This window comes from Marmota flaviventris, chromosome 14 (assembly GCF_047511675.1).
Source record: "Marmota flaviventris isolate mMarFla1 chromosome 14, mMarFla1.hap1, whole genome shotgun sequence".
In the NCBI taxonomy this organism is placed as follows: domain Eukaryota; kingdom Metazoa; phylum Chordata; class Mammalia; order Rodentia; family Sciuridae; genus Marmota; species Marmota flaviventris.
Genome location: NC_092511.1, coordinates 82,961,984 through 82,989,681, shown reverse-complemented (window position 1 = coordinate 82,989,681; position 27,698 = coordinate 82,961,984). Strand labels below are relative to the sequence as shown.

Genomic DNA, 27,698 nt, shown 5'->3' with positions numbered 1-27,698 from the left:
GCTGAGGGGTTAGGAAAGCATCCTCCTGGAGCCAGTTCTTTAACATTCTGCGTCTTGGACAGAGGTGTGAGGATTGCACACAACAAGGCCCAAGTAACCATCCTACCTTCCAAGAAGCTGGAGGTGCAGCCCGGGGGGCCCTCAACGTGCTGAGGCAGAGGGGGCAGAGGTAGCCTCGGGAAGCTCAGGTGTGCAGGCTAAAGCCCTAGGCAGAGCTCACAGGTTCCAGCACAGTCCCTGCTGGGAGCTGCCCAGCCAGGCTGCCTCTTTGTCTCCCAAAGGTGACTGTAGAGAGGGCTCTGAAAGGCTCGGGGCTTTGTACTAGGGCCCAGCTTGAGCGTGGGCACCCCCAAGAGAACATGTGGCTCAGGCATCGCCCTGTTCTGAGTTGCCCTCTTGCTTTGCCTGCTCTGTTTGATACCCCTCTGCTCCTCACGCACACCTGGGTTCCTGTTCCATGATCGATGGCCTCTCAGGGCTGATGATCGTCCTAAGGGACCCTTCCCCTTCCTTCTCCCAATGCTGGAAATGTCAAACGCAGCCGTACCAGGTGTCTGCTTGCTTACCTGTCCTGCTCGTGACCTCTGATACAACAGTTTCTCTCCTGTAATATTGTTTGATCTTTTTCTTTGAATTCTCATCAAGTGGGCATTGTCCACTCTACTGTGTATCCATGAGGTAGATTATAGGTCTGTACACCACTTGTATTTTGTCCGGTTCACGTAGTTAGGTACAGCACCTGTGCAGTGCGCATGTTACCCCCCAGACAGACAGACAGACAGAGCTTTCCCTCTGTGGAGGGGGCGCTGGGGCAGGGCTTCCTCCTCCCCACCCTGGGCAGGGGGAAACCCCCTCTCCTCTACCCTCTTAGACTTAGTAGCTGGGACCTGTGAATTAAACTGACAAAAGACACATTAATAGGGGCAGAAAAGCCTTCTGTGGGAAGACAAATAGGTTTCCGTAGGAAAACCGGATGGGTTTTTAGGAGAACAGATGAGAGACAAAGTTATGGGCAACGTTTGTGCAGACATGATCTCACCATGGCCTTCAGGGCTACAAAGCCGTCACAGGGAAGGGTCTGGGGTGGCCTTCACTTCTCTTCTCCCTTCTGGGAACAGCTACTCCTGACAAGGATTTTAGGGCAGCCTGTTCCCCAGACGTTGCTGCTTGGAGTCGTGAAGAGAAGCTCCAGGAGAACCCTTTCTGTCGCTGTCAAATCTCAAATGTCTTCACCTTTAGGTGGTTTTTGTGCCAACTCTGGGCTTCCAAGTTGATTCCCACACCTACATCTGACAGGTCACCATGGCAGCCACTTGAGAGACAGTGATGCTTTAGGTCAAGTAGAGCAAATACTGCCGGTGCTACCTGGAGGCTGAGCAGCAGGACCGCAAGTTCAAGGCCATTCTGGGCAACTTAGCGAGAACCTATCTCAAAACAAAATAAAAAGGGCTGGGGATGGGGCTCAGTGGTACAGACCTCTGGGTTCAACCCCCAGTGCCACCAAAACAAAACCAGACCCACCTGTGCAGACCCTCTGGACCCCTGTGTCTCAGCCTCCACTAGCAATGGGGAGACAGGTTTGGAAAGGGTCTGCCAGCCGCCCTGTGAACGGAGGAACCAATCACTATTTAATCCAATGAGTTTAATTTGCTGATACCTTTACTATTTTTGATGATGATAAACACATACTTATTTTTCCAAATTAGGTACATTCCAAGCAAAATTTCCATAGAGAAATGAAAACTTTGTATTCGGTTCCCATGCAGATTATCAATTGCTGTTTTCCTGTTTTATTGCCTAAATAAACAAGGTTTTAAAAGTAGAGATAATATGAATATATAAATAGTTTTATTACTTAATATGCTATAAGCATCTTTCCACTTCACTAAATACTCCTCAAAAACGAGGTTGCTAGAGGGTGCCTGGGTCTGCATGTGGCCATGTGACAGCCGCCCCCCCACCCCCAACCATTTATCTGATTCGCTGTTGTGGATATTGAAGGCTGAGCATTTTTGTCACTGTAAGTAATGACGCACACGTGTGTTTCAGGAGCTGTTCTGTGGATGACTTCTGGTGCCAGGGGACTGGGAGATGGAGAGCTAACTAGAGCCCAACCCTGAGAGGGCAGATCCACAACTAGAGGCTGCCTGGCAAGTGCCCATCTTTAAAACTCACAGTGTTGGGAAAGGCCGGGAGGGGAGGCCCAGAGGGGAGGCCCAGAGGGGAGGCCAGGCAAACCTTCATGCTGGGGCAGTGAGAGCCTGGTGCTGTGTCCAGGCTCTGTCTGCAGACACAGAGGGTCTTCTGGTTGAGTGGCAGACACAGTAGTAGAGGCTCGTGCTGGGAAGTGGGCAGTGACTTACCCCTGGACTGTTCCCTGTCCTCCTGCTCCTGCCTTGAAAGACCTCCCCTCCAGAGGGGGCGCCTTTGTCCCCTCAGGCCTACCTCCAGCTCCCTGCTCTGGCCATGGGGTCCACCCTCAGAGGCCCATGGGGGATAAGTGTCTAACTCAGCAGAGGGAGCGCAGGCGTCCTGTCTGGCCTTGCTGGGGCCTGGCCTGGCAGAGGCGCAGAGCTGAAGAGAGAAGCCCCTGGCTGCCTTACCCCCAGGCTTCCCCAAGGGGACAAACGTTCACAGTGTCAAATTCAGGGGTCCTGGAACCTCTGAGTTGCTCCAGGCCTCCTTCTCACCCTGCCAGGTGGCTGGTCCCCCCAGAAGGACAGTATTCCATCAGCTTGAGCGCTACAGTAAGCCCGAGTTGAGAGGAATGGCTTCACCCCACCCTAGCATCTCTGCTGGCTTAAGAGGAGGGCGGCCTTGGCTCACCCCCCTGAGGCACGTGGGTGGCCAGGGAAGAGCGGAGGGTGTGCTTGCTGGGGTCAGCTCCCTGGTTTACATCCAGGCTTCTCCACCGACTGCCTGTGAGCGTGAGTGACAGCTGTGACCTTTCGTCTCCTCCCCTGTCTGTGGTGTAGGTTCAGACACCCCTCCCCCACACACCCCTAGAGTCTGGTCAGGTGCTGTGGAGGGCCTGTCGGTCAGCACGCAGGGCCTCAGGAAAGGGCGGTGTGAGTCAAGTGCCCATGTCCCTTCCTCTGCTGCCCTCTGCTCTCTCCCCTCTGCCTCCCAGGAGGGCCAGACTCTGCTGAAATACCCAGGGTTCCTTCTTAGAAGGTGGCCGCTTCCCCTCCTGGCTCAGGGTATGGGAAGCCACCTGGCCACCAACCTGCTGAGCAGCTTCCTCTGTAGGCAAACAGGAAGTTGCTCACCAGGGCTGTGGGTACAGGCCGTGTGGCCTCAGGTCCTGGGGAGGGGTGCAGGAGGCCCAGGAGAGAGCCCAGGAGTTGGGCAGGAGGACCCAGCATCCAGGCTGACAGCTGGAAGGGCTCTGGGCGTGGGAACCTGCCCGGTGCTGGACACCCCGCTGTCCTCCACCGAGGATCCTCTGCCCGAGCGACGCTCCTTGTGGCCCTGGGAAGACAAGAGTCAAGCAGACAGGAAGGAGCAGGTGCTGCAGGGCTGGGAGGCTCATCCTGAACCTGGTGTAAGCGGGAACCTCTCAGCCCACCTCCAGCACGCTGGATGCGCCCAGACCACGGCCTGGAACAGCAACGGGCGCTGGTGTTGCTTGTGGTGTCCTCTTGAGGTGACTCGAGTGTTAGTTACACATCACACATCTACAGGAACCCGGCTGTGGTGCACAGTGACGGCACCTGTCCTTGCCCTTGAGTAGCTCACAGTCAAGGGGAGCTATGGACCCAGGAACGAGTGGGGGCAGAGCTGGGGAGGGGTGCAGATCCGGCCAGGTGGCACTCCGGCTTTGAGGAGCAGGGTGCTAGGGAGGGCCAGGGAAGCTGGACCCGAGGGGCACAGCCTGGGCAAGGAGGTGGTGCGTCCTCCCCTCACAGCCACCCGTCTTCTGCCCCATTGTCCCCTCCAGCCTCGCTAGCCCTAACCTCTGGGTGGCCCCTCTCAATCTACCACTTTCTCTTCTTATCTTTCTCTACTTTGCAGAAGCTTTCAACAAAGCCGGCCACTTCCTCCTCCGCAGCCGCCTCTCCTCTTAGTGACAGGGCTCTCTCTCCCCGCCTCTCTCTCTCTCTCACCGACTTCATGGCCCCTTTGCAGATTGTCCCCTCCCGTACCGGTGGGCTCCTCCACCCCTGGCTCTGATGACTTCTGGTCACACACTTCTCTAAGGCCAGGTACGATCTTCGGTTGCGGACTTGAATATCTCAAGTAGCTCAAACCCAGTACTTAACAGTCCCAGCCCAGTGCTTTCTCTCCCCGGTTCTTCCTGTTTCTGTACATGTCACTGTCACCACTCAGCCAGGGGCTCAAGCCGGAATCCTGGAAGTTGCCTTGCCTACTCGCCCATCTCTCCTCCTCTTCTTTGAGCAGGAAGTGTGACCATTGGTCCTGAGGGTGGATCCCAAGCCCCAGGTCTGCCCTCCCTCTGCTGGACATGCACAGAGACGTGACTGGTCTCCTTGCTTTTACCTGCCCTCTGTTCTCCGCACAGCAGAGAGATGACCTTAAGAACAAAGTCACAGATACGTAAATGCTTTCTGACCTGGCATTGGCCCACCTTGAATGGCATCTTGGCTTACTTTGTAGACCTGGTGGGGCGTGTCGGGCTCTGCCCCTGCAGACCCTGGGCCCATCTCTTCCACTCTGAGCACATGGAGACCTTTCCCACCCCAGGCAAGAGTGAGATCTACAGTTCCCTTGGCCCTCCCTGACTGGCCCTCCTCCTGGACAACCTGTCCAAGGGCAGCAGAGGCCCCCCTGACCTCCCTTGGTGACTCACTCAGCCCTGCCACCGGCTGTCATTTCTCCCTAGCTTGCATCACCACTCACCCTCAGCCCGCTCATTTATTCTGCGTCACCAGATTGGAAGCTCCCTGCGGACAGGCTCCTAGGTGGTCATTCCTGATGGATTAGCAGTTTCCAGCAAAGAATGCTCAGGGCAGGTGCTGGCCTGGGCTGGTATTGCAGAGGCCCTGAGGGCTGGGGGCCTGAGAGAAGGGTTTGCATGAAGGTCCTGGTGACCAGGTGTGGCCTGCCCAGTGGGGCGGAGAGTTGTGAAATCTGTGTGAGGAACCGTAGCCAGGCCTGTGTCACACAGTTTGAGGGGCCTGTGAGCTAGGCCTGCCTGTCAGTCTCAGAAAGTGAGGGGTGTAGATGAAGCTGGAGACCCATGGTGGAGGGGAGTCCTGCCCTCTTCTACCTGATCGCCTACCTCACTCCAGAGCAGCCCAGAGGCCAGGCGTCAGCTGAAATCTGGGCCTCCTGTGAATGTGCCTTCTCCTGTGGCCTCCCCTCCCTCCTCTTCCCCACCCTGCCTCCTGTCACAAGTCTACAGGGTGGAGACCTGGCCATGGCCCCAAGTCCTACCCACCCCATGGCCCCCTGCTGGCCCCCTGCTGGTCCACAGTCAGCCTTCTGGCCTCTCTTCCCCAGTCGGGGCTGCACAGAGCAGCGAGGCCTGGGGCCGTGGGAGGAGGAGGCCACACAGCCCCAGAGGCAGAGTTCCAGGGTCCTGGGCACCTGGTGTGGTGGAGGAAGGGGAGCCTGGGCTTCAGGAGCCATGTTCCTCTGGACTCCCCTGTTCCCTGGGGAGGGGTGTGGCTAGAATGGGGCCCTCTTGACAATGGCCCAGGTGGCCTGGGACTGAAGGCCTTGGACTTGACTGAGGAAGAGGCTCCTAGGCAGCAAGTGGACTGGCGGTCTAGAGCTTGGGGTGTGGTCTGAGAAGTCAGCGGGGGCTGAGGCTGGAGAAGTGGACAGGGTAGCCTGAGAGAAGGGGACCATGGGGGTGGCTCCCCTCTAGCCTTGGTGCCCAGGACCTGCGTGGGGAACAGATGGGGCAAGAGGTGGCTCTTGTGCTCAGAGGTGCTGAGTTCAGACCCCGGCTTTGTGACTTCCCATCTGAGCTGGTGTGACCTCTCGGAGCCCGTCTCCCGCTCTGTAGAGTGGGCACAGTGAAGCATCATAAAGCAGGTGGGAGAACCCAGCAAGGAGAGTTGGCGACACTTTGTAACGACAAGGCTTGTATCAGGTGTCATTATGAGACATAGCCGTGCAGAAATGGAGATGTCATGTTAAAAGGGAAAAGGAAAGTTGGCTGGCTTGGGACCCCCTCCTGTCTCCACAGGGTGCCTGCAGGTGGCTGAGCTGGGCAGAACTGCAGGGAGGGAGGGGGAGGGGCCTGCCGCAGTCCCCGTCCAGCACCTTCCCTTCCCTCTCCAGGCCCTTCCATGGTGAAGGCAGAGCAATGGCAGGTCCTTCCTGGGCTGGGAAGGGCCCCCCGAGGGGGATGTGGAGAGGGGCTGAGGCCTGCCGCTGGGCACGGAAGACTGGCCTGTGGGCAGGAAGTGTGAGGTGCTGGGCCCTGGGGAGCCCCGGGGAGCAGGATGGTGTGTGTCATCGTGATGAGGGGAGCGAGCGGAAGTCGGAAGCACAGCGGCCGCATTTGTGGGGCAGACGACTGCTCGACAGGAAGTTCTCCCAGGACTGGGGGGCGCAGGGCAGCTCCTCACTTCTGGACCCTTTGGAGGTGAGCTGGGGGAACCTGCCTGGGGAGGGGCTGGAGGGGATGGAGCCTAGAATGTGAGCCACATGTGGGGCTCTTGTGACGGGGGCTGGGGACAGGTGGGCAGGCAGGAAGCCAGGGCCTGGGCCCCACTGTGTGCACCTACTGCATGCACCTGGCCTGGGCCTGGACCCTCCCCTCCCCTTTCTCTTCTCCATCCTCCCACCCGGCAACACCCCCTCCCCAGCCCTTCTCTGATGTTCCCTGTCCCCAGAGCCCCTAGAGGTGTGCAGTAGTGAAGGGCAGGGGCTGGGGAAGCCTTCCCAGAGCCCCAGGGCCTCTGTGGCTGAGGCCCTGAGCAAGCCCTGGTCCGGGACCCCAGGGAGGGAGCCCAGGTCTTGGTGCTGGCCTGGGTGCGGTCGGTGGCTGTGGGGTTGGAGAGGCAGGCCCTGCCGTTAGGGGGAGCTTCACCCTGCATCCAGGCCCCACCCAGGAAGGTCAGGTTAGGGTGGGGGACGCTGCCTGTTTTCTCTGGCTTAAGCCTATTGTCCTGATGTGCAGGAGGAACGCTGTCACTCTCAGTGTCCCTGTTTGAGATCCTTTAAGGCCACTTGTTACCCTGAAGGTCAGTAGAGTCTCATGGAGGGAAGGCCCAGCTACTGCCCCTTTACTCCAGAGGCTAAAGTCCCCCCGCTGGAGTCACTGTGCTGCTTGGAGGCTGGGAAGATGACCTGTCCTCAGCTGACCAGAAGGCGCCTCAGAGGGCTGGACCTCAGCTAGGCCTGAAAGACCTGCCCCTGGGCTGTGGGCTGCTCACGGCCTCCTGAGGCCAACGCAGCACCCAGCACAGGGATGGGTGCCAGCTGCTGGGGTCTTTGTGGCGGGAGGGGTGACATCCGGAGTCTGGTGAGGGGACAGTACTAGGTGTTCTGGGGCTCTTTGGTTCACACCCCCACCTCCTCCCCACCTTTTCTGCTCCCTTCCTGAGCCCCAGCTGGCTCCCCCAAGGAGCCCCTAGCTACCTCTCCCCACCTCTGAGCACATTTGCATGAAGGCTCCTTCTCAGGGGCAGGATGTGGGGCCTCCCTGATCAGAGCTCTCAGGGCGCCAGCTCACATTCAGGTGAGGTTTTCTTCTCAGTCACCTGGCTGGGCAGGTGGCATAGAGCTCAGATGTGCCTCTAGCTGTGAACTGCTGGTCACCATGACTCCGAGGTGGGCAAGGGACGGAGGTGGGCCAAGTTCCCAGGCCTGTCGCATCCCAAGTCTGTGTCTGGCCTTCCCATTTATTTTTATTTGGTGGTGCAGGGGACGGTCCCCAGGGCCTAGGGCTGAGGGGACTTGCATGCTAGGTGCTAGGCAAGCGCTCTGCCACTGAGCTGCACCCAGGCCTGGGCCTCCCCATTCTTCAGCCAGAGGACTAGGCTTATCCCCCAAGCCAAGGGTAAAGAGCAAAGTCCAGTCCAGTGTCCCCAGGGCTCCCTCCTGCCCTGTAAGATCAAAAGGAAACTGTACCACAGCCCTGGGGTGGGGGTGGGACACTTTCACTCCAGGGCGAATCCCCAGGAGGGTCCCCTGCAAGCTCGAGAGCAGGGCTGGGACCCACTGCAGCTGAATGGGGTCTTCCCTCTTCTCCGCCTCATCCCCTTGCGGCTCCCTTCCCCTTGCGGCTCCCTTCCCCCTGCTCCAGATCTCTTTCTGGGATCCTGCAGAGCCAGTCTCCATATCCCGGAATTTATCCTTAAACTTCCTGAGCCATCGCAGAGTGCAGAAAAGCAAAGGGCCACTTTATATTAGGTGACAGAAGCCACCAGACCAGGCGTGTGCCACATTCTTCTGTTGCGGAATCCCTTCCTCTCTCTTTGTTCCGTACTGGACACAGGAAATTTCAAAAGAGGTTTTTACTAAACTCTGGACCTGGGAATGTCAAAAAAGAAAATTCTAGATGCATGCATAAGACATGGGTTCTTGCCTTGTCTCTGCTTAAGAGGGGCCATCCCACCTCCAGGAAGCAAAGGCTGGTCTCTGTCCTCACCCAGGTAAGTGGCAGGACACCTCAGTGGCTTTCAGACGTGACCATACCCTTAGGCCTTTCCACCTGAAGGAGGGACAGATTTAAAAAGAAAAGAAGGAAGAAGCACTTTTCCCCTTCATGAACCTCATGATTATCCAAGGGGATTGATTTGGGGATGGGAAGAAGGTGCTGGCTAAGAGAGCTGTGGACCTGGACTCAGACCCCTGCCCCCTGCCTACAGCTGAGTTACCTAGTGCAACTTCAGAACCTCTCTGAGCCTCAGCTTCTTTGTTAGGAAGGAAGGGATGTCACCACTTGTCTCGCCATGGTGTGGTTGGGAAGAGAGAGGAATCAGCTGAGAGCTGGCACGTGGCAGGGGCTTGATAACATTGTTTATACCTTCCCTGTGGGGTTGGGTTGCCAGATAAAAGACAGAAAGCCCAGTTAATTTGAATTTCTCATAAACAGTGAATAAATTGTTAGCACAAGTATGTCCCAGATGTTGGGCATCCTCATACAGTTATGGCTACCCTTGGCCACCCCCACCTTGAAGGTGTGTGCTGCTCGTGTCCGGTGGTTTCTATGGAACTAGGACTACCTCCCACCCAGCTATGGAACCTCAGGTGTCCAGGAGTGGACCTGAACTTCTCAAGTCAGCATTGACCTGTAACTTTCAGGTCCACTTGAACTGCAGGGTAATGATGTGTCTTCAGAACTTCTCCTTCACATACCCCTGTGCCTAAGTGCACACTTGCAAAAAGAGCCAAGTGGGTCACCCTCTGGTCTCATAAAAATCCAGGGTGCCCTTTCTACCCGCCCTGCCCCTGCTCCCAGACCCATCATGGGCTTGTGAACTTGTCCTGTTAAGCGAGTTGATGTCAAATTGCCACGGTGCCCACAGGGACGTGAGGCTGGCACAGGTTCAGATGCAACATGTCGGGGCTGGAGATGAGGATGAGGGAGGGGTTCAGGAGGAACCGGGTGGACACAGATCAAGGGGTCTCGGCAGGGAGGGGTGCAGGGAAGCAGCCTGGGGCCTGGCAGAAGGCTGGGCTAGGGCTGGGATCTGCAGGTCCAGGACCTTCCCTCCCTGGACTCCAGGCCTGCCCTGTCCTAGGGGCTTTCAACCCCATGAGGACAGCAGGGCTGTTTTGCCTCTGGCTACCACATGGTCCTTGTCCCCCCAGCAGGCCAGGAGGGAGAATCGTGATCCAGGGGTGCCCTGGTCAATCAGCTTGTGAAGAGAAGAGAAAAGGTTGATTTTAGCTTGGATTTAGTCCACGGTTGATTGGCACCTTTGCTTTGGGCTGTGGCATCCGCAGGAGCACATGTGTGTGGGGGCTGCCCTGCTCCCCCCATGCCGGGGATGGAAAGAGAGAAGAGACCAGGGTCCCAGACCCCTCCCCACGCCACGCGAAGACCTCCCACCAGGCCCGCTGCTTACACTTTCTACCACCTCCCGGTAGCACCATGCTGGGCACTTTGAGTGACACTGCAGACCCAAACCCTAGCCGGCCCCAGGGCCCCCTTGTCCCTTTTCCAACGAACCAGGATGGCCCCAGCCTCTTACCTAGAGAAGTGAGGATGGGGGATGGGCAGCTCTGGGGGGGGGAGGGGGCAGGCATTGCCACTCAGATCTGGGTGGGGCGAGGGGTGAGCAGAGGGTGACAGGCAAGGCTACGTCCCTTCAGGTCGCTTCAGAGCATCAGCTGCATGAGTAGCCTTTCCAGCCGTGAGATGGTGGTGCCTCTGGAGCCGAGCCTGGAGAGGGACAGGGGCTGAGAACAGGACCGGAGCTGACTTATCACTAACTGATAAAGGACATCAGGTGACCTATCTCAGTGGCTGAAGCCTCTGCAGGCCCAGATTCCTGTTCTACGGAAAGTACGGGACGTGGGGTAGAACAGAAGTGGGTAAAAACCTAGGAGGGGACTCTATCTTTGAGGAAGTGTTAGGAGAATAGTTTGAAGATGAGTAAGAAGCTGACATGCATGTTAATACTCCCTCGTTTCTCGGGGACTCTTCTTCCCCCAGCACTGGAGATCGAACCAGGGCCTCATACACTGAGCCTTTCTTAAATTTTATTTTGAGACAGGGTCTCACTCAATTGCTGAGGCTGGCCTCAAACTTGTGATCCTCCTGCCTCAGCCTCCCTAATCCCTGGGATTATGGCCTACACACGGCCCCTGGCTCTGGTGGCCTTAAACAGTAGGGGGCCCTGTCTGATCTTTGTTTGCAGGGTTGTGGGGTTTCCATTTTGGGTGTCCAGTGGTGGGCTGAACCTGGGCTGAAGGCTGAGCTCCCCCAGCTCCCCTCTGAGTTGGGCCCCACAGGGCTGCGGCACTTCCCCGGCTGTCACTCAGTTCTAAGTAGCAGAGGGAGATTGAGAGGCCAGGCCCTTGCTGTCTGCCACCAGGCAGGGAGAAGTTGTCCCTGTGGTTTTCTGGGCCTGCACACCAGGTCTGGCCCTACCTTCTTGTAGCCTGCCTGGGTGGGGCCTTGGATGAGGTCTGGAGCCCTGGACAAGGACAGGCCATGGTGCTGCAGGGGGCTGGGCTGGGGCGGCCATCTGGCAGCCCCCCCTCCATGTCAGAGGGAGGCTCCTGCAGCGGGGGTGGGAGGAGGGAGCTGTGGACTGGAGGGTGGGTGGTCTGGGGTCAGGCCTGGCCTCTGTTCCCAGCGGGGACATTGAGCCAGCCTCGGGCTTTCTCCCTCCCCGTGAAACAGGGCACAGCAGGTGCCCGCCGGCCTTCCCTGTCTGGGTTGGCGAGTGGAGGCTGGGGATGGGCTTGGATGGGTGGAAGGGGCTGCGGCTCCTGGGTATCTGAATCACTCCTGAGGGTGGAGCACCCGTGGACACACGTCCTCGGGTACACCTGGGAGGGTCTGTGCTGAATGAGGGCCCACCCAGACCTGTCCTGTGGACGATGTGCTGGGCAGCCCGCGTGGGTGGGCAGCTCCTGGCAGATGTGGCCATGCCTGCTCCCAGAAGGCCAGGCTGCCCTCCCCGAGCTGCAGGTGGCCTTGCCGCGGGGCAGAGGGCTGGAGCTCCTTGCTGCTGCTGCACCTCCGCCCAGCTGCTTACGGGCTGCAAGGGCCAGAAGCCCAGCCTTGGGAGTAGCCCTGGGAATGGTGCAGCCCCAAGGACAGGACGGTCAGGGTCAGGCGGGCTGGGGCCTTTGTCTCCTGGGTGGTGCCTGTTCCCCCGCCAGGCCGCTCCCCTCCCAGCCTCTGCGTCTCCTGCGTATTTGGTTTGCATTTCCTTCTCACTGGCCACTGCTCCACCATGCTTCCAGCCAGCTCGTCCTTGGCTAACCCACACGGTGTTCCTTCAACCGGCAGATGGGTGTGTTTGGGGCTCCCTGGTGTGGGCTTGAGATTGCGGACCGGACAGCACGTGCAGGACATTCTGCTCCACCGCAGGGCGCGGGCAGGGTTGCTTCCCAGCCTCCTGCACACGGCAGGCCCTCCAGACCCCTCACGCTGCAGACGTGTGCTCACTCCCAGGACACTTCTCTAACCTGCGCTCCTTTGGGCATTTCCAGGGCAGAGCTGGACTCCCGGTGGCCCCCAATGGTGGACACATCCCCTGTCACACCCCGTGGGATGGTGAACGTGGACACTCCAGAGGCTCCTGTGCGGCTTGAGCTCTGTGCATGATGGGCGACAGGAGACTCCCCGACCACCCGCAGCCCGTGGAACTGCTCAACCTCTATTTGGGAGACAACCTGCAGCCCCACCCAGGAGTGTGCCAGAGGGAGACCCATGGCCAGCCAGGCCCTCCTGAGCCTTGCGGGGGACACACCTGGGCCTTGGACTCTCCCGAGACCAGCAGGCCTGACGCTCCTGCCAGGGTCTCTGGTGTGGAGCCTGCGCACGTGGGACGCTGCTCCTCCCCAGGAACGCCAGGGGGCAGCTGTCCCACCGGGAGCCCCCGCCCGAACCATAGCTCCTCCACTCAGGTGGTGTTCTGGGCCGGCATCCTGCAGGCCCAGATGTGCGTCCTGGACCTGGAAGAGGAGCTGGAGAAGACGGAAGGGCTCAGGGCTGAGCTGAGGTGCTGCGTGCCCTCGTCCTCCCCGGGCCTCCCTGGCGACAGGGACCTGCGGCCCAGCCCAGCAGTGGAGGAGGACTCCGGGGAGGACAGTAGTGGGCCTGAGGGGGAGAGCCAGGCCTGGGCCCTGGAGGGAGCAGCAGACTCCTCCCCAGAGTGGGGTGCTGAGGAGGAGAGCCTGTTCTTCGACAACCCCCTTTTCCTGGAGAGCCCCTGCTCGGACACCAGCGCCTCTGGGGAATGCTTCTCCTGGGGCTTCTCCGACTCCTGCCTGGATGTGAGGACGAGGCCCCACAGCCCGCAGGCTCTGGAGCCTCGGCTCCTGGGAGGCACAGGGCCCCAGGAGCTGGGCAGTGAGCCAGACCTGAAGGGCAATACCGCGGAGTCCAGCGGGTGTGCCACCCCTCCGTTCCCTGTGCCCTCCTACAAGCTACACACCTCCTGCTGGGCCACCCACGGGGCTCCCACAGCACCTGCCGCGCAGGAGGGCGAGGTGAGTTCACTCCCAGGGCTGCCCTGGGGACACGCAGAGGAGGGCCTTCCTGGGGCCGAACACTCTTCAATGCAGGGTCCACTGGTTGTCTGAGGTACACTGCTGACCAGCAGGACCAGTGTGGCCTTCAGAACCATGGGAAGGTCATCACTGCCACAGTGTCGGCCCAAGACCATGGTAGTGAGGTCCACAGAAGTCCCCATCTCCGAGGGGCTGTGTCTAGAGACATGTGAAGAACAGACAGCTCCTCCGTTGCAGGGTGTCCCAGGCAGGTTCTGAGTCTTCCCCGCCCCCCAGACTGTCCCAAATACCAGCAGGACTGGCCTCTGCCCTAATAGAAAGTGTCCCGAGGGATACCGGGGTTCTGTTACTTGTAGCTCCCCATCTTCCACTGTCCCCCATCCATGATCAATAGATCAGGCTCATATGACCATGGCAGGGGGCCTGGGATATCACCCAGCCCTGGGGACGAGACAATAGGGAACAGTTTTCCCAGGGAGGCCTCCTTCAGAGATAAGGAGGCTCAAGATGGCGGAGGGGCTGTGGCTCTCTAATCTCTCCAGAGAACATGGAGTGCGAGGAGCCCGGCAGGCAGGGCCCAGGGGGTGGCTGGGCTGCGTCCTGTGAGGGGCACTGTCTCAGGACCTCAGAGGGAAGCCTGGGAGGAGCTGGGGCTTGCCTTCCCACTGGCTGAGCCTGCCGTCCAGGCCTGTGCCCAGGGCCAGCACCCTCCCTGGACCCATGCCCCTCTAGGGCAAGTACTGCCTGAGCAGGCGTCTGGTGAGGTGAGGAGACTTGTAGGATATGCAAAGATCCTGGGAATAATTTCCTTCTGGTCAAACCTCTCCTCTGCACCCTCCTCCTCTTAGACTTCTCTGGAGGACCAGCCCCGTCTGGCCTCACCTGCGGTACCGTATGAAGATAGGGCACTGGCCTGGGAGACTGCACACCATGGAGCTGACCTTAGCCCTGCCACACATCCTGTGCAGCCTTCGGCAAGTCAATTCCCCTCTCTGGGCCTCACCTTCTCCATCTATGAAGGAGGAACAAGAACCTGCTGATTTCTACTCTCCTAGGATGTGGGTCTTCTCCCATCCGGGATCCTCTTCAGAACTGAGGACCCAGATTGGTGCCTGTGTATTCCGGGTGGGGGTCGGCAAGGAGGGAGGGGCTTCCGGGTGCCCCGTGTTCTTCTCTCCCCTTCCCCCTCACTCTGAATCTGGGGCTTATGGGATTCTGTAAATCTCCACAGGAGCCACCCACCCCTGAGGCCTGCCAGACAGAAGAGGGTCTTTCCTGGCCCCAGGAGCCTCTTATCTCCCAGGATAGAGGTGAGACCCAACGCAGGGGTCCGGTGGCAGGAAGCGGGGGTGGTTCTTGGGGTCGTCATTCTGTGTGGGAGCCAGAGAGTCTGAGGTTGAATCCAGACTTTGTTGCCAATAAAAGGGTTTTCAAGACCCTCCGTTCCCAATGGCTGGGTCTCACTGGTTCAGAAAAAGTCTGGGGCTCTTAGTCACCTAGGGACTGAATCCTGGTGGCTGCTGCCCATGTGGCAGAGGCACAGCCCCAGGGAGGATAAGGCTGCGGGGCTCCAGGGGGAGAGCTGGGTGCCTGGGCGGAAGGCCTGCAGGACAGCCTGCCCGGCTGGGCCTCCTGCCCTGTGCCTGCTCATTCCACACTCTCCCTCAGGTGGAAGGGATGCCGGGCGTCCCCAGGAACCTGCCCCCTGCATCCTGGCCCCTGGGCCCTGGGGGAGCCCAGAGTCTGAGCACAGAGGCCTCGGCCCCAGGCCCAGCCCCTCCACCTCCCCGGAGAGCAGCCCACCGTCCCAGCGCCACAGCCCTGGCACTTTCCCCAAGTGGTCACGAGATGCTCCACACCCTTCTCTTCTGGAGTCGGATGGGGCAGAGCCGAGTTCCCTGAAGAAAGAGGTGACGGGGAAAGCTCCACACCCAGGGCAGGAGGCACAGAGCGAGGGCCCAGCCAGGACTCCAGAGGCTGCAGGTGCTGAGCCTGGCGAGGACTCCATTGCTGCGGAGGGGTGAGTCTCAGACCAACTGGCGCCCTGGCTCCTAGTTATGGTTGCATTCAGAGTACCCAGCGTGGAGCTGGCCGTGTGATCCCAGCTACCAGGGGTGGGGGGCTGAGGTGGGCAGAGTGCAAGTTCAAGGCCAGCCAGGGCAATTTAGTGAGTCTCCAAGTAAATAAGTAGCTCAGTTGTAAGAGCTCTTACCTCGCATGTGAGAAAGCGTGTGCTCAACCCCAGCACCAGGAAAAAGAATGAAGGAAAGAAAAGAAAAGGAATCCACAAGCCCCCAGCCCTCCTCTGGATGGAGGGTAAAGCTATCTGGCCATGAGTCCTTCTGGCAGCCTCACAGCTGGGCTGTCTCAACGGCCTCAGGAGAGAGCTGATAGGGACCAGAGGGTCTAGAAGCTCAAGAAACAAATGGGCGGATGGTCCCAGGTGGAGGTGGAAGGGTGGAGAGGCCCGACCCTGGGGAGTGTCCACAGCTGGACGCCAGGTGAGGAGGAAGGCAGGGAGGCGTTGTGGGGAGCTGACCGGGCCCTGGCCGCCTTGGGGGAGAGTAGTCCAGTGACGTGGGGATTAGAGATGGCTTTGGACTGAGGGAGTGTTTGGGAGAAAGTCACCTGACAGCCTAGGCTCAGGGTGCTGGCTTTGATCTCGGAGGGGAGCTCTGGTGGGGACTGAGTGAGTGGCTCTTGGGGCCCGTTGCAGGTAGGTGTCACCTCAGGACTGTGGCCAGAGGTGGGAGCAGGCCACCTGGGAAGCGGACCTCATTGACTACCAGCCCCCATGCTGCGTCAAGACTCCTGACCCCTGGAACTTGGCAGGGGAGCGGGGCTTTGTCTCTGGTTGGCTAACAGGGGCATATTGGACCGGATGGTGCAGATATGGGGGGTTAGTGTCACCAGCTGGCCAGGCTGACAACTAAGAAAACCACACAAACACAGAAATACCTTTTTGGGGGGTCAGGGATGGCCCTGAGACCTCAGCTCCATGCTGGAAGGCAAGGGGATCAGGGAAGGAAAGAGAGAGAGTGCACCCCAAACCCCTCTATTTATTGGGGAAAAGACATTCAATAGAAAGTTCCACCCAAATAAGGCCAGGGGTTGGGTTTTGAAGGGTGGAGTCTCGCCTGGTGATGTCTGTGGTCAGCAGATTGATTGACATCTCGGCAAGTCACACCCATCACAGGTGCTGTGTGGGATCACAGGCAGAGCGAGAGGAAATGACACAAACGTCACACAGCCCAAAAACCTTGTAACGCCAGACCAGTCCCCTCAGACGCTCAAATGCACATAGCTCACACACAGCCCATGGGTGGCTTGCGACAGGCCAGCCCTATTCCCATCTCGGGTGCTTGGGTGACGATGACAAACGTCAGTCAGTGCCAGAAACCACAGAACCACTTTCCTTATGCTTCTGGAAACTTCCCTGCCATGGGGCTGTTCAGAGGCCAGGTAACCAGAGAAATCTCAGCCTCCAAAAAGGGAGGCTGCAGATACCAAAGACTAGTTAATCCAACCCAAAGCAAAAGTAACTCCACCTGAAGTGACAACTCTAGTTTCATAGTAAATAAATGGTGAAAAGGGTTAATTGGGCTTTATCTTGGCGAATGGCTTTATCTTGGCTAAACATATAAGTAAGTTTATTTAGTCTTACATTTAACACACTGTAGGAAGTTCAATTTTCTTGACACAGCCTTGGTGGCCTCTTTCATTTATGCCACCTTTCATAGTGAGATCCTAAAGATCTTTTTTTCTTTTTTCGGTACCACAGATGGAACTCAGGGGTGCTTAGCCACTGAGCCACATCCTCACATTTTATTTCTTATTTTGAGACAGAGTCTTGCCAAGTTGCTCAAGGGCTCAAACTTGTGATCCTCCTGCCTTAGCCTCCTGAGCGATCACAGGCATGGGCACGGCACCTGGCTCTTTATCAGTTTATTATCCATATAGTTCTCATTACTTGGCCAATTGTGTCATTATTTCTATTTCTTCCTCTTCAGTTTTCTGGGGGACTAACTCTGGCAGTCCCCGTCTGTCAGTGGCTTTCTTGTGGGATTCCTGGAGTCTTCCAGGGTCACTTTCATGGACTTCCTGAAATCCTACAGGTTTTGGCAAGACCTGCCTTTTGCTCTTCAGTGTCTGTCATGTTGATCCTGCATTTTGGGATGTTTAGGAGACTCAGGAAGCAGAGCAGTTATCAGCCAAGAGTGGACCTGTTCACGAGAGGTGGAGAGGACCCTCGGGGGTCTAATCAGCCCTCGGGTTGCGGGCGGCCGTTTTCATCTTGTGATGATATTTGCTGACATTTGCGTTCTGTGCGACTCTGTCACTGTGCCGACTTGCTCATGAATATGTGAATGACTAGGACACCCACACCTGGTGGTACCTTTGCAGGGAGCACAGCAGAGTCAGGTAGAGATGGGGCTGAGTGACTTCTCAGGGCCTTGGTGTGGAGCTCAGTGCTCCTGGTCCTGGAGTGAAGCGCCACTTGGCTTAACTCACCCGCCAGGCTCTTGGTGGTGAGCAGTGCCAGGCTCAGGAGGGCAGGAACCCCCCCCTGTTTGACTCCCCTGTCACCATCCAAAGCCAGTCTAGCTCCCTGTTCTAAGCCCGGCCTTCGCCTTTCTTGGCTAGGGTGGGAGCGGGGGACAGGGCTGGGCTCAGGGGAGAGAAACGCTCCACTCACCTTGGTTGACAGAACACCTTGGGGGCCTGGAAGGGCTGCACCTGAGCTCCAGGTGAGAAAGCTTAGATCCTCCCCAGGAGGAAGTGTGGGGCTCCCAACTCTCCTGTGAGGCAGGCTGAGATTCTGTCTCCCCTGGGTGAGGGTCTGGGCCCAGCTCCAACCCCGAGCTCTGGGCACCCCCTTCCATGGCTGGCCTGCATGGACCCCTGGCCCAGAACGCCTGCAGGCCATCCAGGTGTGAGTCTGAGGACACTGATGGACTCTTCCAGGCATGCTGAGAGCTCTGCGCCCCAAGCGCAGTCCCCAGAGGAAGGCCGGAAAACACTGGCTAGGGACAAACTGGCTAATGGCCTCCGGACTACGGACAAGACGGCGTGGAACTTGGCCTCACGCCTCTATCACCTGGAGGGCTTCCGGAAGTCTGAAGTGGCCGTCCACCTGCAGAAGAAGTAAGGACTTCAGGCCTGGGCAAGGCCAGAGGGGAGGCAGGACAGAGGGCAGCTGCCCACGGGCTCCCTGCATGGGCTGTCCCCCTCCTTCCCTGTCCTGTGACCCCTCCTCACCACCCCCAAGCCCACTACTGCCTCTCCTCCCAGTGTTCCGCCCTCCTCCACACCCCACCCTCGGCCTTTCCCCAGTTCTCTGGCCCCCTGCTGCTTCCTCTGGTCCTAGCTGGACCATCTCTGCTGCACACCCTCCATGTTTCTTAGAGCCCCGGCCCAGCCCCCGGCCCACCCCAGAACCCACAGGCCCCTCCACACAGCACTGGGTGGGTGCCAGGGATAGGTAAGCTCTGACCGCCCCTTGCCATCTTGGGATCTGGGGTCCATGTCTGGCCCATGCCATGGCCAGGCCCAGCCTGCCCCAGTCCAGCTCTCAGGCGGCTGTCCCTCTGCAGCGATGACTTCAGCAGGGCGGTGGCCGAGGAGTACCTGTCCTTCTTCCAGTTTGGAGGCCAGAGCCTGGACCGAGCCCTCCGGTACCACCTGCGGGCCCTCCCTGGGGAGGCTGTGGAGGGGGCAGTCGTGGGACACGGGATGGGGTTGGCTCCCTGCCCTGGGAATGCGGCCACCCACTTGCCTCTCCTTGACCGCGTCCTCCTGCAGGGGCTTCCTCCAGGCCCTGGTGCTCAGCGGGGAGACCCAGGAGCGGGAGCGGGTCCTCTACCAGTTCTCCCGGCGCTTCCACCACTGCAACCCTGGGGCCTTCCCCTCAGTAGGTAGGGTGGGCGGCTGCGGGTGGGGCAGGGCTGGGGGCATTCCCTGGGCGGGGGCTGCTGGGGGCGTGTGGGGACTGCCGAGAAGTGGGGCGGGGGTGCGGGGCGAGGGTGCGTCCCACCCTGTGGGCAGAGGACATGGCAGTCAGAATTTCCGTGGCTTCCCCTTCTCTCTTCCTGGGGCAGACTCTGTGCACACCTTGACCTGTGCCATCATGCTCCTGAACACGGACCTGCACGGGCAGGTGAGAGGCGGGGAGCTGAGGGCCTGGGGCACAGGGGCCTGGGGCGCTGCAGGATCCCCCAGAGGGACCGACAGGGGTGTGTTCAGTCGGGGTGGGGGGTGCTCAAGCTGTCCCTCTTCTCTCCACGCCACAGAACATTGGGAAGAGCATGAGCTGCCAGGACTTCGTCACCAACCTGCACGGCCTGCAGGACGGCCGTGACTTCCCCAAGGAGCTGCTGAAGGTGTGGCCGGGCACCCCCCTCGAGGCCCCCCCTCCAGGCTCCCCTGTCCAGGCTCCCCCTCCAGGCTCCCCGTGGAGCCTGGTCCTTGGTCCCTTGCCCCAAGGGGGACGCAGAACTTAGCCTGGCTCTGCTGAAATGCCAGGAGGATGTATTTTGGCTTGGTGGCAGCATCAGGGACATCTCAGAATTGGTTAACTGCAGATCTTAGCCCTGGACCCTCTGAGCCACGCTCTAGGGCTGGAGTCCCTAGAGTGTCCGTCTAGGTGATTTTTGTCCCTTTGAAGTCTGAGAAGCACTCTGAGTAGATGACAGGCAAAGTTTCATGCAGCAAATGTCTCGAACTCAGGTTTGGGAGTGGGACAACATACCCCTGGGCCACTCAAGATCCCCACCTCATAGTGTCCTCCTCAAGATGAGATCACCTTCGCCAGGTGCAGCACCTGCTTCCCAAGCAGATCTCTGGTTCTTTCATCTAGTGAACATTTATTGAGTGCTTACTGTATGCTGCACACTTTGCCAGGCATTTGGAGGGCACCAAGCTAGCCAGATGCACCTCTGTCAGGACTACTCACTATGTTGATTCAGAATTCTAGCACATCATTCATGAGTTCCTTCCATGATCAGACATTTATTGTGGGGATTGCTTAGCTGATTCCCTCTCTGTCTGATCCCTCCATGCTGGCTGGTACACGATGGCATGTCCCCTTCAAGAAAACTAGTTCAGGCCTTTCCAAGTTTGGGCAGAGCAGGGACTTGCTGCCTTGGTCATCTCTGTGTCTCCAGTATACAGCCTCGGGCCTGGCACCTGGGAAATGCTCCAGGAATAATTTGTTGCATGGACAAATGGACAGACAGGTGGATGGATGGATGAATGGGTGATGGATGGATGGATGGACAGGTGGATGGATAGATGGATGGACAGGTGGGTGGGTGGATAGATAGATGGACAGGTGGATAGGTGCTTGTCCAGTCAAAGGAGAAGGATACCTGTGATGGGGGTGCCAGGACAGGCAGCACACATGCCCCTAGCTCTGTGTCTGAGGGGTGAGTTTAGGTAGCCTAGCCCTGAGGTCCCTCTGCCTACCATGTGCTTCTGTTCCAGGCTCTCTACTGGTCTATCCGAAGTGAGAAGCTCGAGTGGGCTGTGTAAGTGAAAATCCCCTTCCCCTCCCCTCCTTGGCCCTTGATCCTGCCTTTGGGCCTGTCCTTCTGTCACCGGAGTCTTGGGAGGATACTCCCTCTGTGTGGGGTGGAGCTAGAGGCAGAGTGCTGGCCAGCCGATCTTGGAGAAGTGCTGGCCACGGGGCTATTCCCAGGAATTGATGGTAGGCTCTGAACGAGGATCCCATGTACCTCCCCAGCAAAAGAGAGTGTGCTGAGGCCCCGGGGGGCAGTGGGAACTTCCTGGTGGTCTTTGCCCACTCAGCACTCCCAGCCTGGTTCTCTGACATCCAGGGATGAGGAAGACACAGCCAGACCTGAGAAGGCCCTGCCATCCCCACCTGGCAAGACGGGCAGCCCCTTCCTCCAGCTGGCTCAGGATCCCATGGCGCCCACCTACAAGCAGGGCATCCTGGCTCGGAAGATGCATCAGGATGCGGATGGCAAGAAGAGTGAGTGTCTCCTGCCCATGAGCAAGGCTGGAGGGGAAGCGCTGCCCAGGGGCCACCCTGTGTGTGTGGTGTGCGAGATGCCCTGCTGAGGATGGGCAGCGAGTGCTGCTTCCTCCTGAACATGACCATGACCTGGGTGCTGGGGAAGGGGAAAGGGGTCACCGTAAGTCCCTAGGGTGGGAGGAAAGTGGCCAGGCCTCGGGGCCCCTAATTCTCCTCTCCCCTGTCCGCCTGGGCTGTGGCCCTGTGGTAGGGGAGAGATCAGGCAAGAAAGTCAGCAAGCGAGGTGAAGGTGGGAGGGCTGGACTGAGCTCGGAGATGGAGGAACAAAGGGTTTCGTTTTTGTTCTGGGGACTGCATGTGGGGAATGGGCAGGTGACTGGTGGACCTGAGTGGAATTTGAGGGGCAAGTGGAGCTGGAGTTCTGCAGTTGGTCAGGGGATGCGCCCACAGAGGACAGAGCAGGCAGAGTCACTCTACCTGGAGGACGCACTGGGGCAAGGCTCATGCCCCAAGCAGCCCAAGGCAGCAGCCTGGCCATCGCCATAGACTCCTCTGGAATTGCAGATTCCAGTGTGACATTCAGAAGCAGCCTGAGCAGGGCCCCAGGGAGGTGGCTCCTCATCATGCAGGACCTGGGAGGTTGGGTGTCTTGCAGAAAGGTGTCTGAGTGGAACTGTTTGGGCCCGGCTGTGTTTGTGCCTGGGGTTTGGGGGATGTGAGGGCGAGAGAGGGTCTGAAGAAATACCCACATTGGTATGCAAATAGTTCTCTGGTGCTGGGTGGAGCAGGACTGGGCTGGAGACCCAGGAGGTGCCGTTGAGTTTCCTGGTGATGGCTCTCTGTGCGCTTATGTGCATCCTGGTGGGGAGGGACGCAGGGTGAGGGCAGGGTGACCTGCCCACACTGTGTCTGGGTGCGGGCGTGCCACTTGCCTTTGTGTCTGGTCTGGGACAGCGCCGTGGGGCAAGCGAGGCTGGAAGATGTTCCACACTCTGCTGCGGGGAATGGTCCTCTACTTCCTGAAGGTAGGAAGGAGTCGGCACCCTGATGGGCAGATGCGGTGGGGCTGTACGGGGAGGTCAGCTGTTGGAGCGGGCAGCTGAGGCTAAACCCGTCTCTGAGCCCTGTGCCTGCTGGCAGGGAGAGGACCACTGCCTGGAAGGGGACAGCTTGGTGGGGCACATGGTGGACGAGCCTGTGGGGGTGCACCACTCTCTGGCCTCGCCCGCCACCCATTACACCAAGAGGCCCCACGTCTTCCAGCTGCGGACGGCTGACTGGCGCCTCTTCCTCTTCCAGGCACCGTAAGTCCCTAGGGTGGGAGGAAAGTGGCCAGGCCTCGGGGCCCCTAATTCGCCTCTCTCCTGTCCGCCTGACCCTTCTGATGCCTGCTGGCCCAACCCTCCTGGCCAGGAAACTTTAGAGTGCCGTGGCCCCAGAGATACTGGGGATGCAGAGATGAAGCCAGGTGTGGCCAACTTCCTTGAGGCATCCACGGTTTCCTTCTAATTCCAGGTCAAGCCTCCCAGTATTGGGTATAGGATTCCAGGAGGTCACTCAATTTTTGACATTTAAAATAACATCTGTTGGATCCTCCGGCCTTTCTGGGGATTGAACCCAGGGTTTGGGCATGCTAGGCAAGCACCATACCAGTGCTTGTAACTCCCTTGTAACTTATTTGGAGACAGGATCACTAAGTTGCTGTGGCTGGCCTCCAAGGATTGGTCCTCCTGCCTCAGCCTCCCAAGCGTCTGGGATTACAGGCAGCTCCAGGCAGCTCTGGAGTTTCCTCTTTGATAATTAAAAACCTCAGGCAGAGGGCAACTGCCCAGTAGTGAAGGGCTGCTGGTTTGGGGAGGTAGTTCTGAGTGGATGGAAGGCTGTGTAGATCACGGAAGGTGTGGGATGGGGAGCAGGTGACGGGGGGACCCTGGGACCACGAGCTTCTCTCCTGCAGCACTGCCAAGGAGATGACCTCCTGGATCGCACGCATCAACCTGGCTGCAGCGACGCACTCGGCGCCGCCCTTCCCCGCTGCAGTGGGCTCCCAGCGACGATTTGTGAGACCCATCCTGCCTATGGGCCCTGCTCAGAGCTCCTTGGTAGGCTCCCTACCTGCTGGGGTGCAGAGGGCTGGCAGGGCTGCACACCTGTGCCTCCGGTGGTGTTACAGCCCACTACCATGTACAACTTCTACACCGCCTCCTGCTCCTAGGAGGAGCAGCATCGATCCCACGAGAACTGCCTGGATGCGGCTTCTGACGACCTGCTAGATCTGCAGAGGAACTTACCTGAGCGGCGGGGCCGCAGCCGGGAGCTGGAGGAGTACCGCCTGCGGAAGGAGTACCTGGAGTACGAGGTGAGGCTCTGCTGCCCCCTCCTGGCTGCCTCTGTCCCTGCAGCCGTCGCTCCAGCAGCTTGGAGGCCCGGGGTGTGCTGATGCGCACACAGATGTGCACGAGTGTACAATGTATGTCTGTGTGCACTCAGGCCCTTCACCTCTCATCCTGGAGGTGCACAGCAATGCCGTCTGAAAACTGATGGAGGTCTCTTTATATATATATATATATATTCCTTCCTGGGCTTATTTGGCTTTTTTCCAAGTTGAAAGACAAATTTTATTGTAGCAGAATTATTTCCCCAGTACCTACCTAATAATAACAGGTAGTGTATGTGGACTTGTATTTCTCTCGCGAATTACTTCTTGTGATTATCTAACGCCTCTGGGCTGGGTACTTGCATCCTCATTTTATAGACCAGGAGACCGAGGCATAGGGAGCTAACAGTCTACGCAACTGATAAGTTCACCTGTCGCTCCAGTCACTCCCCTATGGTCCTAGCTCAGGCAAGGCCTTCCTCAGCCCTGTGACGGATTCCAAGATGTATTTGCACCTAGTCTGACCCCCCACACACCCCAGTTCTTCTTTGGCCTCACATCAGTGCACATTCTGGGACCCTGATGCTGAGTGTCCTCGTCCAAGGTCCTGGCGGTCCTGCTGAGGTTGTGGGCAGCCAGGGAAAGCCAGGCGCAGTGTGAGCGATAAGGAAGTCCTGCCTGTGCCCGGCAGGAGCCCATGCAGCCTGCTCCCTCCCTGGCCTGCTTTCAAGGTCCCTGTCAGCCGTTTGATTTAGGTCGCCCCCCTGGCTGTGAGCACCCCATTTCCCAGAGGTCTCAGGGTGTGGCTGAAAGGACCCAACCCCTCCCACTACTGCCCTGCTGGGACCGTCAGCCCTCATTTGGCCTTAGGTCCTCCTTTTCTAAACCAGAGACACCGTCTAGCCTCCCAGGGCACGGCTGAGGAGCCCGTGGGATGGAGGGGTAGGAAAGGGCCTTGCAAACCGGGAATGGGAGCCCAAGGGTGCTGCTTACTGCCTGTGACGCAGACGAGGGCAGGGTAGATGGCATCAAGCTCGCAGATGCCAGCTGCTACAACACTGTTCAGATGCCATGAGGGCTCCATCCAGATGTGAGGGTGCGTGTATGCTAACAGACCCTGTGCACAGTGGGACACGGAGCTCAACGTGGTCTGGGGACGGCAGTCGCAGCCCTACGACCCCAGTGGTTGTAACAGGACTGGCTGAGGTCAGAGGCGGGCTCTGGCCTGGCTGCTCAGGCACATGCACTCCCTGTTGGTGCCGTCTTCTTTCTGCAGAGGTCTCTGTCACCATTACTTCGTGCACCCAAGCATGAGTTGCCCCTTATGAATCCAGCCTCCCCCAGCCTAAGACACAGTGCCTCTGTGTTGCAGAAAACCCGCTACGAGACATACGTGCAGCTGCTGGTGGCACGGCTGCGCTGTCCCTCCGGGGACCTGGCCCTGTGGGAAGAGCAGCTGGGGAGGGAAGCTGCAGGCCTGCGGGAGCCAAAGCCCAGCCTGAAGAAATCCCACTCCAGCCCGTCTCTGCACCAGGAAGAGGCCCCCACCACGGCCAAGGTGAAGCGCAACATCTCAGAGCGCAGAACCTACCGGAAGATCATCCCCAAGCGGACCCGCAATCAGCTGTGAAGTTGGTGCCACTTCTGACACTGGCCCTGATCCAGGTGGACCTGAAATGAACCCACGGAGGATCTTTATTTCTCTGGGTTCTTGGTGAGGGATAGGCCTGCCCACCCTCTGCTGGAGGACCAAGCTCTTCCCCGTGGTCCTTCCCTGGCGGTGCCTGCCTGCTCACCCCCCCCCCCAGGCCCTCTGCTGTCCCTGCTCCTGACCACTCTCAGGGAAGAGGAAGGTCAGGTGGGGCCTGGGCTCCAATCCCAGGGACCTATCCCACCTCCATCCCCAGAATCCAGGACATTTCGTATCCTGTGCACATGGGCCTGGGTTTCTGGGAGTGAGCTTGGGGCCATCCAGCCAGGGAGCCACAGCCCTGAGGACAGGGACCTGCTAGGGGAGGCCCCAGAAGAACAGAGCAAGGACTTTTGGGAGACTTCAGCTCACAGCTCATGACTCAGGTTACTCAGGCCCTGCCCGCCAAGGGACACCCTTCTGGCAGGGACCTGGACAGGTGTCAAGCACCCAGGGAGGCTGTAAGGCCTCTGTCTCCTGTGGCTCCTCTTCCCATTATAATCACCCATACACGGGGACACATGAGAGCTTCCTGTCCACTTGATGACCAGTGGAGCCTCTGAAGACCTGAGTGGGGCAGGGCCTCAGAGTTCTGCCAAGAGCCCTGGAGTGCTGGGGACAAGGGACCTTTGTCTCCCCAGCGCAGGGAAGAGGGTTCTTCAGGTTCAGTAGAGGGGGAAGTGGTGACAGTCCCCTTGAGGCTCAGCTGAGGAGGGGTGGGGGAGGGAGGCTGGAGTCTGGGGTCCTTGGCCATCTTGGAGGTTCCTCCCTGCACCTGATCCTATGCACCCCTAAAACTGCATTCCTGATGGCTGCCAGGACCCCCCGTCGGCGCCCAGCCAGTGCCCTGGGGCCTTGCTACCCTCCCCTGGGAAAGCCCCTTGCCGGCCCTGGCAGCCTCCCAGCTGGGGCTGTTCTCTAGGGGAGGTTCCGGGAGACTTGGGGACTTGGGCTTAGCCTGTGGGAAGGAGCTGGCTGGAGGGGCAGCCTCCATTGTCTCTGTCCAGCCAAGCGTGAGTAGGCTGCCTGCCGCCACCTGCATGACGCACTGGCACTCCCGCCTTCCTGCTGAGCCACACTCCTCCCTCCTGGCGAGGCTCGTCACCAGCCCTGGGCCTGGGGCTCCATAAAGTGGGGCCACATGGGGTCTCTGTCAGGGCCTGGGGCACCCGTTGGGTGTGCAATAAGTACAGGCCATCATGAAGGAAGCGTGCATGAGTGTGTGCAGAAGGGGGCGGGCATCAGGGCCACCTGCAGGGTGGGGGCCGCAGCTGTGTGTGTGTGTGTGTGTGTGTGGCATTCCCGTGTATGATGGGACCATAGTTATGGTTTTCCAAAGTTGAGGGGCCCTAAGAATCATTTCTATCCATTCCTTCATTTCTGTCCATTTCACAGATACCATTGGACACTCAATATAGGCCAGTACTAGGAGATCCAAAAATGAGTTAAACATGCCCCTGACCCCGTGAGTTGACAATTCTGCCCGCTGGCTCCCAGCCATCAGTATAGACAGATTCTATCTTGCTGGAGAAGCTTGATAGAAAAGCCACAGTCCTGCCTTTCCCCCGGGGTTCCGGCTCAGTCTTCTGCTCAGGGGAATGGGTACATGCCTTCAAAGCTACTTAGGTCACTGAGGCATAGTAGCAGTTAACAGCCACCCGAGAGCCCAGTGTCACTTTTACTAAGGTGGAAACGCGGCATCAGGTGGACCTGACTTGTCCAGGCCTGGTATTCTCAGGCTGAGGGAGCTGGGGTGGCTTTTTGACCTCATTGAACATGTGTCTTCATTTCTGACACCAGAATAAAAGGTGGAGGTCAGTCTGCACGTGTGGTGCTTTGCTCCGATTCTTCTTTGCTCATGTAGAACCTGCACCTCCCTTTTACCTGGGCAAGGGAAGCCTTCACGACGGGGTGACTGGCTGCTGGCCTCACGGGGTCCATAGGACTGGGTCTGTGTGGACAGGTGGAGGCCGGGTGGGGATGCAGTTGTAACATACCGCCACTGGGGGGCGGGCTTGCATCTTCCTAGCTCCAGGCTGCTCCGGGGCCCAGCCACAGCTGTGGTCAGCAGGGGCAGGAAGTTAGTCTGTGGCCCCTGGGCCATCTTCATAACCAGAACCTTCCACTCCCCAAGCTCACAGGGGCCAAGAGGTGGGCTCTTCCAAGCAAAGGGTTGGAATGGGGATGGATTTCTGCAGCCCGAGAGGAGGAAGTTTGTGCAGCCTGGGGCCTTCCAGGGAGGCTCCTGGTTACCCAGGAGAGTGAAAGCAGAGTGACCCCAGTTCCCAGTCCCAGGAGTGGAGCAGACCCAGGCTCCGCAGGCCCCCATCCGACCCTGGCTCCACCCTACCCTCCTCCTTTCCGTTTCTAAAGTCAGCTCCTTCCCTTGGCAGAAGAGCCTCATCCCCGGTTCACAGTGATGAGCCCAGGCTGGTCAGGGGGTTGAACTGGGCTCCAGTTCTTCCTGTACCCTCTATGGAAGCTCAGCCTCTGGGGCCGGGACCGCTGTGACCCAGGCT

The 27,698-nt window shown here is 58.8% G+C and overlaps 1 protein-coding gene and 1 long non-coding RNA gene across 6 annotated transcripts; one reads left to right on the top strand and one right to left on the bottom strand.

Annotated features, from left to right (window-relative positions):
* Nucleotides 1-697: 697 nt before the first annotated feature.
* Nucleotides 698-5,542, bottom strand: LOC114105532 (uncharacterized). 5 transcript variants are annotated; one of them, XR_011704415.1, is made up of 4 exons: nt 4,861-5,542; nt 1,690-3,471; nt 1,522-1,602; nt 698-1,449 (listed from the first exon to the last, which is right to left on the bottom strand). It is a non-coding gene; the product is annotated as an uncharacterized lncRNA (long non-coding RNA). The 5 variants fall into 5 exon arrangements; XR_003585026.3 differs by having other exon boundaries at nt 698-1,424; XR_004618837.2 differs by having other exon boundaries at nt 698-1,424; nt 3,270-3,471.
* An 814-nt stretch (nt 5,543-6,356) lies between these two features.
* On the top strand, nt 6,357-27,004 carry Psd4 (pleckstrin and Sec7 domain containing 4). The gene is made up of 17 exons (XM_027952064.3): nt 6,357-6,559; nt 12,094-13,095; nt 13,965-14,090; nt 14,348-14,426; nt 14,785-15,136; nt 18,082-18,261; nt 18,711-18,791; nt 18,919-19,031; nt 19,215-19,273; nt 19,407-19,496; nt 20,599-20,642; nt 20,952-21,109; nt 22,067-22,137; nt 22,253-22,416; nt 23,070-23,214; nt 23,328-23,471; nt 24,862-27,004. The coding sequence occupies exons 2-17, from the start codon at nt 12,205-12,207 to the stop codon at nt 25,117-25,119; spliced, it is 2,955 nt and encodes a 984-aa protein (XP_027807865.2). The 5' UTR covers nt 6,357-6,559; nt 12,094-12,204; the 3' UTR covers nt 25,120-27,004.
* Nucleotides 27,005-27,698: the final 694 nt, after the last annotated feature.